Here is a 12,532-nt window from a genome sequence, read left to right as displayed (position 1 = left end):
AAAGGGATTTTCCAACTTGTTATTTGCTTTGTAAAAAGGTAACAATTAACATAATCTAGGAAGCATATACACCTTGTTAAGCAGGAACAGGAGAAAGCAATGGCCCCTCTTTCTTGCAAGCAGAGCGAGCACACCCTGTGAGTGTAGGGCTCGTTCATAATGACAAACATATATAAAGTACTGAGCTGAACTATGAGTCTTGTAGTGCCCTACTCAGGGGGGTCCATAGCCCTCCACTACCTCCTCATCCAAAGGAAAGCAGCTCAGAGGAGGTGCTATTCCTCCTGCCATGTCCTGGCCCCATGAGCGAGGCAAATGAGTTGGCTCACAATTAGTTTTCAAGGGCCAGGTCAAAGATGTGCTACTCCAGGGCAAGCAGGGGCAAAAGCTCAGTTTTGCAGGCAATTCTTAAAAATCGCCCCTCTTGCCTCTTCTTCAGAGTAAAGTTATTTGAGAATGTGGGTTTGAATGAACTGTCTCTTCTTCTGTCAACAAAAGGAGACTTGAATGAAACAAAGATTTCATGTGAGAGCATTACACAGTAACAAAGATATTCATAAATGAATGCTGTGAAACGATCTGCAAATCGTGGACGTAGGAAGAAACTGACTTCACAAACCTTTCCCATTTTCAGATCACTTTGTGAATTTTAATCATCTTATTTTTTTACCAAAGAAATTATCAGGAGATGCGCAAGTGTCATTTTCATGAATGGAAAGGCTGATATCTGACAGCCGAAGAATTAGCTGCAGATGATAAATAATTTATTTCACTATTAACCTCTGGCTGCATTACGAGTTTAATGATAAGTTGGTTTTCTAAAGTTCTTATTCCTTCCCTTCCTTCAAGCAAGCAATGATTGATGCGCAAGAGAGAACCTTTTGTATGATGTTCACCTGGGAAGGAGAAAAAAAGTTAACTTATTCGTGTTACCTCTATGGCCAGCTGAAACTGCTCGTGCTCTCGCTGGAGCTGCTCAGCTTCAGAGAGGGAGCTTGCATTGACAAGGCTTGCATTCAGCATTGATTCACCATTCCGGATCCAGCCAAGCACCTGTAAAGAAAGGATGTGCTTATGGAAAGGTTGCTTCAGTACAAGGGTTTATGTAGTCACTGATCAGAAAATGCTTCAGCCTGGCTAACAAAAAGGTACTTTGCCCAGCGTGGTCTCAGGCTGAATCAGTGAGCAGAAAGAAATCCTAGGACAAAGACTTAATGACATAAATTTTTAGAGAGCAAAGATCTTATTGAAGAAGTTATTGCTTGAAGACTTAAACTCCCAAAGTATTTACGTGGATATTCGGATAGCAAAGAGCTTTCATTTCCAAAGTTTGATCACAAAAATGTATGTTCCCTTATGCAAATACCCCAGGGCAAAACCACAAAGCCTAATGAGGGAGATTTGAAATTAAACATAAAGATCTCTCTCTTTTTCAAATTTCCAACTGGAATCATGGACCTCGCAACTCCTTTCTACTCCACTTGCCTGTGTTTCTTTCACACAGAAGTCAGAGCTTAGGGGTGAAGAGGGAGAAGACACACTTGGTTTCATCTGACACAGAGTTAAGATGCAGTTGGAGTTTCCACCTGCATGCAGAGCTAGGAAGAAAACCCAGGTCTTGCATTTTATATTTAGTCAAGAGGCTTTACTTCAGGGATATGCAGATTATTTGTAGACATGCAACCCATGCCGTAATGACTGCAGAATCAAATCCTAAATATACATAATTAATCTAGCAATCTTGTACTTATTCATTGAAGCAACAACATTTTGTGCTATTTTAAGACATATGTTTGCAAAATTAGCACCCAGAACACACGTGCAAGTTCTTTGCTGTGTTGTCTCAAAGTCTATTTTCTACCTGTGTGGGTGTCAAATTATTCCAATAAAGCCAGAAAGTTGCTGAATTCAATTCACAGATGCACAGGAAATCCTGACTGCCCATTCACTGCCCTAAATTTAGCTTGTGATTTACAAAGCTCTAAAATTGACTTTGCTGCAATATTCTACATAGTAATTTCCCTTTTGTGCCATCATTTTCATCAAGTGATCCATTAAATTGTCTGAAAGAAATAGGGATTTTCTGTTGTTTTGGTTTTTATCCCTACATCATGTATCACCCTAGTTATAGCCATTCAGTTCCCTGTAGGGTAGGAAAATGAGTATTCCCTAGGAGAAAGAAAGGGGAGCCATCTACACATGTAGCTGACCCTAATCTGTAGAAAATTACATTCTGCTCAGTACAACAGTGTGGAAGATTTCATTTGTCAGCTTTCTTTCTTTCATCAGCAGGTGTTATTGTTCCTGTGGGAAATGCAACAAAGATTTAAAGGAAAAGAAATCGGGTTATCATATGGCAATCTTTTTGGCTGGCATTTTCTATAATCCATCAGACAAGAAGGCTACATTGTACATGGTACCAAAAGCTGAAGTTAACCAAAGGACCACTGCATCTGGGAAAGACTTGAAATGAGGACATCATAAAGCAAGACATGCTTTCACATTTTATATACCGTGATATATCCTGGCTTGGGCCATTTAGAGTGTAGAAAATACTGAGTACGTATGCTAAAAATTCAGCAGGGAGTTTTTTGTGTTGTGGTGTTTTTTTTTTTTTTGTAAACAATACAATCAGGGCATGACAGGGTCCTCTTGGGAACAGCTTTCATTTAAGCTGAAATTTTCAAAACCTGCTACAGAGGTTTTGATGCAGATTTCATACAAATATCTGAGTCTCTAAATAGTAACAAAATCACTGGAAACCTCAGTCTTAAAACAAAGCAACTTGATTAGTGAAAAGCTAATGGGCAACAACGTTGAATAAGAAGGAAGAGGAGCCATACAACTGAAAACAGCCACATTTCCTCTAGTGTTAATGATACATGTACATTCCTCTGTACAACTGTCTTGTTGACTCAAAAATATTCAGGGTGAAGCAGTTCAGATCAGGCTCTGATGGACTACATCTTGTCAGCAATGCTTACAGCACGCTTCTTGACCAAGGTTGCTGCCACCCCTGGGTTGTGCCCCTCCTGCCTTCCCCCAGACTGTGCATTCAAGCACTCACTGTGGGGCTCCTGCACTCCCCCTTCCAGGCCTAGTGAGCATCCAAGCACTAGCAAATTTTGCTTGAAAGAACTTAAATAATGACCCCAGTTTCATACCCAAAGCTTCTTAAGTCTAAGTGCAAAACCCAGTCACTTGCAGAGCCTTTCACTGTGTCACTGGTTTGGAAGTAGACTGTGAAATGGTTGGAAGAGAGCATGTACACATTTGTACCTGGTTCACAAGACCTGCTCACAAATTGACTCCTACTTATATGGTGCTTAACACCTTTTCATTAAAATATGTATAGAAGCTGCTAATACAGCACCAAGACACTTCTCTGATCATTTCCTGTATTAATATATTCACCATTATCTGGCAATGTGCAGACAGGCCAACAGCAAAAGATGGCTTTAAACAGACATTTCCTACAGATTACAGATCTTATCAACTTTGTAGAAGCAGTGATTAAAAAATTCTGGAGTTAAATAAATCTCCAAAGACTCTCTTAAAAAGCCTCACCATTTTTTTTTGTAATGGTGAAGCAGAAACACATTGACAGCGTCTTAGATAAAAGCCACTTGCTGCTGAAGAACAATTTCACTGCAAGGCATGGGTTGTCTAACACTGCAATCACCACAGTTCTGAAACAACTCCCACCTTTGACTCTAATTTGCTTAAAACAGGCTACTTCTGCATATGGCTCCTCTGAAATTAAATAATAGTACCAAGTTCTTCTAAAATTCATACCCTGAAACTCTGCCATCTTCACAGAGCACAGAATCAGACCTTACAGGGAAAATAAAAAGTGAGGCACCTCTTGTGCAGCCTTCCTTAAGAAATGAGAGCTCTGCGTTACATAGTGTTTCTGTCTGCTGGTTTAGTTTAGTCAGAATGCCTTCCTTGATGTTTCTAAAGACAACTTAAGGCCTTGCTAATGATACACATCAAGTTACGTCGGAAAAGATTTTTAAGTTTAAAAGGCAAAATAATGTAAGTGAATCTTCTACGTCTCTGGACCCTTTGCAGCTTCTTTGAGAGGCTCTTACTACCACAGACACAGCCACCAGCAAGGATACCTTCTGTTAATTTCAGCCATGCTCAAAACTGCGTCAGGTTTCCAGGAGCTCTGTGACATTAGATTGGGAAAAAAATAAATATATTCAGTGTCTCTCAAATGACTGCTTCCCATCATCCTTTGGACATATTCACCTGGAAGCAAATCTAATGCCAAACAGCAAAAGTGGATGGATAACAGGCACATGAAAAGGAATAAATACACTTCAGAACAACCTGGAAAATAAGCGTAGTGGGACACTGTGAGGATATCTGGGAGTAAATTAGGTCAAGTTCAACACTTATCAAAAAAAGAAATAAAACATACAAAGATAAAATAAGGGGATAGGGAAGCCAAACAGCTGCAAGCACAGCATTAGAGAGTTTGTTTTTTAAACTGATCTCCACAACTCTATCCTGCTATTACTTTTATGTAAACAATACAATCTCTGTAGTTTCTGTCAGAAATGAGTGGGATCCAAATGAGGGGAAATCAGTCTTGGGCAGGATCTTTCTTAATAACAAAGAGTATCTGAATCACTGATCTATACTATTTCCACTCTAAAGCAGTTCACAGAACATCTCATTTGGAATTGTTCTGCTTTAATGGCCCCAAACTTCGATTCATCGTCCTCGCATTCAAACCCTTGGTGCATATGATATAAAGCAGAAATCCCTGGTAAATGAGACTTAAATAGATAGAGACAGTTAAAAGACTTTGTATTTCCATGAGCCATTATATCAAAATGCAAACACATGTACATGTAGCAGCCTTGACTAATTTTACTATGTCAGCAGAACTTAATCACAGCTACAGCAGGTATCTTGCGGCAACCACATCTCAACTGATTCACAAGAGTGAGAGCAATTTGGTAATGAGATCATCCATCGTCTCAGATGCACTAAAATGAAAGTGAAGGAAATCTGGACCAGACTGGAGATGAACTACAAGCCAAAATCAATATATTTCCCAATTTCACTAAATAGTTGGGAATATCATTCATCTACAGGAAACCAAATAGATAGGACGCAGATATATTTTAACTTGCCTCTTTCTAAGGGAAACTGTAGCTGTGGTAATTTATAGGTTAATAAGCAAAGGAGTCCTTAGTATTCAGCTGAACAAATAAAGTGATTCTTCACTATTGGTTTGCTGAAAGGTCACACAGTAATGAAGGCTCCGATGGTCCCAAGCTCCGTTAAGGAAATACTAATTCAAGGCAGCTGTTCTCCTCTCACAGTAAGTGTTAGATAGTTCAGTCCTAAAATCATTTCCTTTGGTTAGATTTTGGTTTGTAAAACAGCTAAGGCCCAGCAGATACTTGATAATGAGGCAAGTAACATCAGGTACCTGCAGAGTGCTGCACTGCCACTGTACGGCTCCAGGAGCACGCATAGGGCTGACCAACTGGCACTTCATCCTGGTCAAGTGCGCTAGTGCCACTTGGTCAGATAGCAATAACCTGCGTTTTTAGCATATCATCTGCTACACATATTACTCCTCTCTGTTTTCTATGATAAGTTAAAACGGCTATACTTCATCATAAATGATGAAGTAGATGATGAACGGCACCGGCCCTGCTGGCAAGAGATGGAGTCCAGCTGTCTCACAGGGGGAAAAGGATTCTCGCTCATGAATTGGTGGGGCTCATCGAGAGGGCTTTAAACTAGGTTCAAAGGGGGGAGGGGATAAAACCAGGCTCATTAGAGATGAGCCTAAGGGCGGCATGCCGATGCTGGGGGCGAAGCCCAGCTCAAGTGCATCTACACCAATGCACGCAGCATGGGCGGCAAGCAGGAGGAGCTGGAAGCCATTGTGCAGCGGGATAGATATGACTTAGTCGCCATCACAGAAACATGGTAGGGTGACTCTCACGATTGGAGTGCTGCAATGGATGGCTATAGACTCTTCAGAAGGGACAGGCGAGGAAGGAGAGGCGGTGGGGTGGCTCTGTATGTTAGGGAGTGTTTCGATTGTCTAGAGCTCAACGATTGTGATGATGATAAGGTTGAGTGTTTATGGGTAAGGATGAAGGGGAAGGCCAACGAGGCAGATACCCTGCTGGGAGTCTGTTATAGACCACCCAACCAGGATGAAGGGGCAGATGAAGCGTTCTACAAGCGGCTGGCAGAAGTCTCTCAATTGCTAGCCTTTGTTCTCGTGGGGGACTTCAACTTCCCGGACGTCTGCTGGAAATACAACACGGCAGAGAGGAAGCAGTCTAGGAGGTTCCTGGAGTGTGTGGAAGACAACTTCCTGACACAGCTGGTAAGTGAGCCTACCAGGGGAGGTGCCTCGCTCGACCTGCTGTTTACTAAGAGAGAAGGACTGGTGGGAGATGTGGTGGTCGGAGGCCGTCTTGGGCTTAGTGACCATGAAATGGTAGAACTCTCGATTCTTGGTGAAATAAGGAGGGGGACCAGCAAAACCGCAACCATGGACTTCCGGAGGGCGGACTTTGGCCTGTTCAGGACACTGGTTGAGAGAGTCCCTTGGGAGACAGTCCTGAAGGGCAAAGGGGTCCAGGAAGGCTGGACGATCTCCAAGAAGGAAGTCTTAAAGGCGCAGGAGCAGGCTGTCCCCATACGCTGTAAGAAGAATGGGCAGGGAAGACGACCGGCCCGGCTGAACGGGAAGCTCTTGCTGGGACTCAGGAAAAAAAAGGAGAATTTACCACTTGTGGAAGAAGGGGCAGGCGACTCAAGAAGAGTACAGGGATCTCGTTAGGTCGTGCAGAGAGGAAATGAGAAAGGCAAAAGCCCAGCTAGAACGCAATCTGGCCGCTGTCATTAAAGACAACAAAAAATGTTTTTACAAATATATTAATGACAAAAAGAGAGCCAAGGAGCATCTCCATCCTTTATTGGATGCGGGGCCGGGGGGGGGGGGGGAACACTGTCACCGAGGATGAGGAAAAGGCTGAGGAACTTACTGCCTTCTTTGCCTCAGTCTTTAACAGGCAGACCAGTTATCCTCAGGGTATTCAGCCCCCTGAGCTGGAAGACAGGGACGGCGAGAAGGATGAACCCCCCATAATCCAAGAGGAAGCAGTTAACGGCCTGCTACACCACCTCAGCAGTCCTGGCTAACGGGGGAGGTTCCGGATGACTGGAGGCTTGCCAATGTGATGCCCATCTACAAGAAGGGCCGGAAGGAGGATCCGGGGAACTGCAGGCCTGTCAGCCTGACCTCGGTGCCGGGGAAGATTATGGAACAGTTCATCTTGAGGGCGCCCACAAGGCATGCGCGGGACAACCAGGGGATCAGGCCCAGCCAGCACGGGTTCATGAGAGGCAGGTCCTGCTTGACCAACCTGATCTCCTTCTATGACCAGGTGACCCACCTAGCGGATGAGGTCTACCTGGACTTCAGTAAGGCCTTTGACACCGTTTCCCACAGCATTCTCCTAGAGAAGCTGGCGGCTCACGGCTTAGACAGGTGTACTCTGCGCTGGGTCAAAAACTGGCTGGACGGCCAGGCCCAGAGAGTTGTGGTGAATGGAGTTACATCCAGTTGGCGGCCGGTCACGAGCGGTGTTCCCCAGGGCTCAGTACTGGGGCCGGTCTTGTTCAATATCTTTATCAATGATCTGGGTGAGGGGATCGAGTGCTCCCTCAGTAAGTTTGCAGATGACACCAAGTTGGGCGGGAGTGTTGATCTGCTCGAGGGTAGGAAGGCTCTGCAGAGGGACCTGGACAGGCTGGATCGATGGGCCGAGGCCAACTGTATGAGGTTCAACAAGGCCAAGTGCCGGGTCCTGCACTTGCGCCACAACAACCCCATGCAGTGCTACAGGCTTGGGGAAGAGTGGCTGGAAAGCTGCCCGGTGGAAAAGGACCTGGGGGTGTTGGTCGACAGCCGGCTGAACATGAGCCGGCAGTGTGCCCAGGTGGCCAAGAAGGCCCATGGCATCCTGGCCTGTATCAGAAATAGTGTGGCCAGCAGGAGTAGGGAAGTGATCGTGCCCCTGTACTCGGCACTGGTGAGGCCGCACCTCAAATACTGTGTTCAGTTTTGGGCCCCTCACTACAAGAAGGACGTTGAGGTGCTGGAGCGTGTCCAGAGAAGGGCAACGAGGCTCGTGTGAAGGGTCTGGAGAACAAGTCCTGTGAGGAGTGGCTGAGGGAACTGGGACTGTTTAGCCTGGAGAAGAGGAGGCTTAGGGGAGACCTTATCACACTCTACAACTACCTGAAAGGAGGTTGTAGCGAGGGGGGTGTCGGTCTCTTCTCCCAAGTAACAAGCGATAGGACGAGAGGAAATGGCCTCAAGTTGTGCCAGGGGAGGTTTAGATTGGACATGAGGAAAAATTTCTTTACTGAAAGAGTGGTTAAACATTGGAACAGGCTGCCCAGGGAAGTGGTTGAGTCCCCATCCCTGGAAGTATTTAAAAGACGTGTAGATGAGGCGCTTAGGGACATGGTTTAGTGGGCATGGTGGTGTTGGGTTGACGGTTGGACTCGATGATCTTAGAGGTCTTTTCCAACCTTAATGATTCTATGATTTTATAAATCTACCGCACAGAACTCCAAGCCTACCTAAGTTGTGTGTAAGAAACTTTGGGAACCTATGGAAAAAAGGATACACTTCATAATCATATTAAGGTGGTGACTATGAATATCAGAGTCTGCTTTTTTTCAGAAGAAAGCCAAAGCACTCCATAGAGCTCTGGAGCTTCATGTGGAGTTGGCCTTCAATTACCACAAATGCAAAATGACTACATTTTCAAAATAAAAATTTAGGAGAGTTCTGTGCTACTTTCATTTAGGGTTGCAAAATATTCACATCAAAGTGGACTTTGAAAGAAAATGTATGCACTGGTGTTGGTGCTGCCAGCTTCTAGCTTGAGAGTTGTCTGAGAATGAAGGATTTTTTGCCAGCAATGAAAAAACAATTCAGATCAAGCGTCACTCAAGTATTCACTTTTGAAGAAATAACTATGATCATGTGTACTGAGCAGTCAGTATATATATATATATATATTTTTTTTTAGTAAACAAAGAAGCAAATCTTTTTCACAAACACCTTATAGAATTTGGAAAAAAATACCCACACCCACACCCTCCCCCATGTACTGGTAAAATGGAAACCTGAATATTCCGGGTGTCTGGAAAAATGTTCCTGGTTTTCCTAATGAAACCAAGACCGTTCCATTGAAATCCAGACATACACTGACATGTGAAGCCACCTATGGATTAGGAAGTATAGCATTATCCTGTGTAGCAAAGGAAAACAAAGAAATGTGAGGCATCCAAATTAAATATCAGGGGAAACCTAGGGAGGCAGAACACAACTGCCTACACTAGGATGAAATCTGGAAGAAAGGCAATGTAACAATACTAAAATGGCTAAACAAGTCCTAGGATCTAGAAACCACAGACAGAATTTTTTATCTCACCCAGAAGATGTTAAAGATTCCTGGACGTCAACAGATGTATAGCAATAAATGAAAAGGTAAAACTACTGTAATGTCATACTTAGACCTCACAGCTCAGTTATCCTTTGCTTTGGGCCAATTCTCCACAACAGGGTAAGTCTGGATCCCAAATCAAATCATTATATTCCCAGAACACATGGAGTTTGAGGCAGCTTCTCCAGTTGAGAAGTTACAGGGTCAGTTCTGCACAGACTTCCCATAACTATTCATGAAGCCAAATATATGCACACTAGATGGAACAGAGCCTTTCATTATTTGTAAAGGGTCATGCTGCAATCTGTCAGCAAATCAAGTACTGTTAAGGAAAGGGGGATTAAGATTGTCCACCTAAGGGTATGTGACTTGGCAGAAGCTGGTTTAGCAGTTTGCATGTATGTAATGGCTGAAAACCCATTTAAGACCCTTAAGTGTGGTTAAAAACTCTCACCTGCTTGACTTCAGCCTGTAGGTGCCGGAGCTGAAGGCACTGCTCTAACCTCTTGTGAGTTTGGTCAGCATTAAGCTCCAGCTCATGCTGTTTCTCATGAAGGAATTCCAGCAGTTCTTGAACCTGTGTCGCAAGATCAATGTCTTTTTCACAGATCAGCTCAATGCCTGTAACATGCAGAGAGATCATTGCACTTATTTGAAATATCAGTTGTTGCACAAACGTAAGCTTAAAATTTTTTTGCCACCTAACACATTGATTTGCAACTCTCTGAGTAGTTCTCTCTCACTAAACTCTCTCACATGTAATACTTGGCTTTCCCAGTTTCCTATTCTGTATTACTACATTTTTCTACAAAGTAGTGTTTCTCTGGTGATCATTGCTTATCTCACCCATCAGCATCTGGCTAATAGGACATGATTTAACCACAACCTTGCTCAAAAACTCACATGAACATCAAATTAAAAAAAAAAAAAAAAAGACAGAAAAAACCTCCCTTTCATACAGTAATTCATTAACTTATACTTTAGAAATGCATGTTGAAAAGAACTTAGAAAAGAAAAAAGATGACAAAGAAAATAGAAAAGTGAAATAAAGGAAGCAAACTCTAGTTGCCAGATCTATGGTAGTGCTACAAGTGCATGGAACTCCACAGTGCAATTTTTTTTTCCATCTGGACACTTTAGAGGATCATTAACAACAATTAAACCAACCTATAGTTCCTTCAGAATTATTCCACAGACTGACTTTCATCCAATCCTCACATACCAGAGAGAAAGGTGGCTTAGTACCACATTCCCCATTCCTTTCATCCTGTATGAAATTGATAAACCCCTGAATGACCTGGTCTGATTTCATAGCTGACCCTGACTTGATCAGGAGGTTGAAATAGAGACCTCCTGAGTCCCCTCCTACCTCCTGAATTTTCTTATGACCCTATGAGCCTTGAGTGTAGTGGTTACATGAAATACAACGCAGAGCTTCATATCTTCCTTCTTTATTACACTGGTGCGATAGCATTGCTGGCTACATTATCAGTGTAATTGTGAAAGTTTGGCCTGGAGGAAATACAACATCATCCCATGCTACTGTAATCCCTGTGATTATAAACTAATAAAGACCCGGCTCTTCCTTTATTGAGGTCTACTGAAATTTTGCCATTGGCCTCAATACAGGGAGGCTCAGGAAGCCAATATAAAAATAATCAGATTGCAGTAATGCTGAGAAAACACTACACTTTTCTCCAAAGCCATTTGATTTCATGGAATAATAGGACATTAAAAAAGAAATGTGTTAATTGCTGTACAAAAAGCTTGGACACTATTTTTAAAACCCATTTAGAGAGATGCCTTTTCTTCCCCCTTTATCCTCCTCAGAGACTTGTGACCTTCATTCTCCCTCACAGTGGTATCTACAGAGGACAGTACACAAAATAAATATGACCTTATGATTGACCCTATCCTCTTTTTCCTGGTTTTATCAGAAAAAGCACACGGGAATGCCAGTGATTGGCTTATTCCCTTTCCCAGCCAAAACAAAACAGTTTCTTCATTACCAAATAAAGTGGCTTCCCATTTAGAACTGGAAATTTAATATATGTTTCTATTCTTGGGAGTGAAGTTCCTTTCAATTGCCAGACACCATGCATTGTTGCTACAATTAGCCTGCATATGGTTCTGTATCCTCAGGACATGATGGCTTTTTGAATGCTTGACTTCACCACACCTATCCAATATTAAATGCAGGTTTTCCTTCATGCACACTCAGCTGGTATGGTTTTGATTGTGCTAACTCATCAGCAGCAACCAGTAAACTGCCTGGGATGCTATCCAAGGGCAGCCTGCGCTCCCTATGATGAATGAGCTGCCCTTTCTTGCTTGTCATATGTCACGCAGATTTATTCTACGGTGCCAGTGCATGCGGTGAGAGCACTTACTTTTCTCAAAGATTGGTTTGCAAAACAGAAAGCCTTGTTTTCAGAATAATTTCATACATATTATCTTTACATTATGTTTTGATAGATAGAAAAGCACAGCTGATTTTCTGATAAACCAAACTTGGTTGCCATTTTCTTATAACGTCTCAACCAGTGCAGCAGATATCAAGTGAAGGATAATGAATTGAAAATGTTTAAAAAAGATATTACAGAAAAGAGTACTGAGCCACACTAACTGGCATCCTACAAAACATACATTAGTTACACCTGAGCTGTTTGCAATGTGAGATACTATTCAGCGTAAGGAAGGGGTATTGCTTTTTGACCTGTAAAAAGCTGTTTTGAAACTGCTTTGAACCTGTTCTTAGGCTGAACTATTAAAAGCCTGTGACAGGAAAGTTTAGTACCCTCTTCCTTGCAATATAAACTATAGTTATAACTAACTATAACTGACATCACAAACAATATGAAATAGATTTGCATTTCCCTTTTAAGCAATGCAATGCTGGGAAAAGACGTGAATGATGTCAGCTTGACAACTAGGAAACAAAAGGGCTTTGAATTTTCCATGTAACAGGTAGGGACTGTATAAATTTCCCCAACATCAGCTTTGCAGTGTATTTCAGGCTT

The 12,532-nt window shown here is 42.7% G+C and overlaps 1 protein-coding gene across 13 annotated transcripts in view; it reads right to left on the bottom strand.

The window, feature by feature from the left end:
- The window catches only part of KALRN (kalirin RhoGEF kinase), a 536,830-nt gene that overhangs the window by 176,685 nt on the left and 347,613 nt on the right, over positions 1-12,532 (bottom strand). For all 13 annotated transcript variants that reach the window (XM_076342988.1, XM_076342996.1, XM_076342997.1 and 10 more), the window contains 2 exons: positions 9,967-10,133; positions 934-1,053 (listed from right to left, as the gene is read on the bottom strand). In XM_076342988.1, coding sequence (XP_076199103.1) covers positions 934-1,053; positions 9,967-10,133 — 287 coding nt within the window. The remainder of the gene's footprint in view (positions 1-933; positions 1,054-9,966; positions 10,134-12,532) is intronic.

The sequence above is a fragment of the Aptenodytes patagonicus genome, chromosome 6, assembly GCF_965638725.1.
Source record: "Aptenodytes patagonicus chromosome 6, bAptPat1.pri.cur, whole genome shotgun sequence".
Classification (NCBI taxonomy): Eukaryota; Metazoa; Chordata; class Aves; order Sphenisciformes; family Spheniscidae; genus Aptenodytes; species Aptenodytes patagonicus.
Note: the sequence above shows the minus strand (reverse complement) of the source record. Positions and strands in the feature narration are given on the sequence as shown.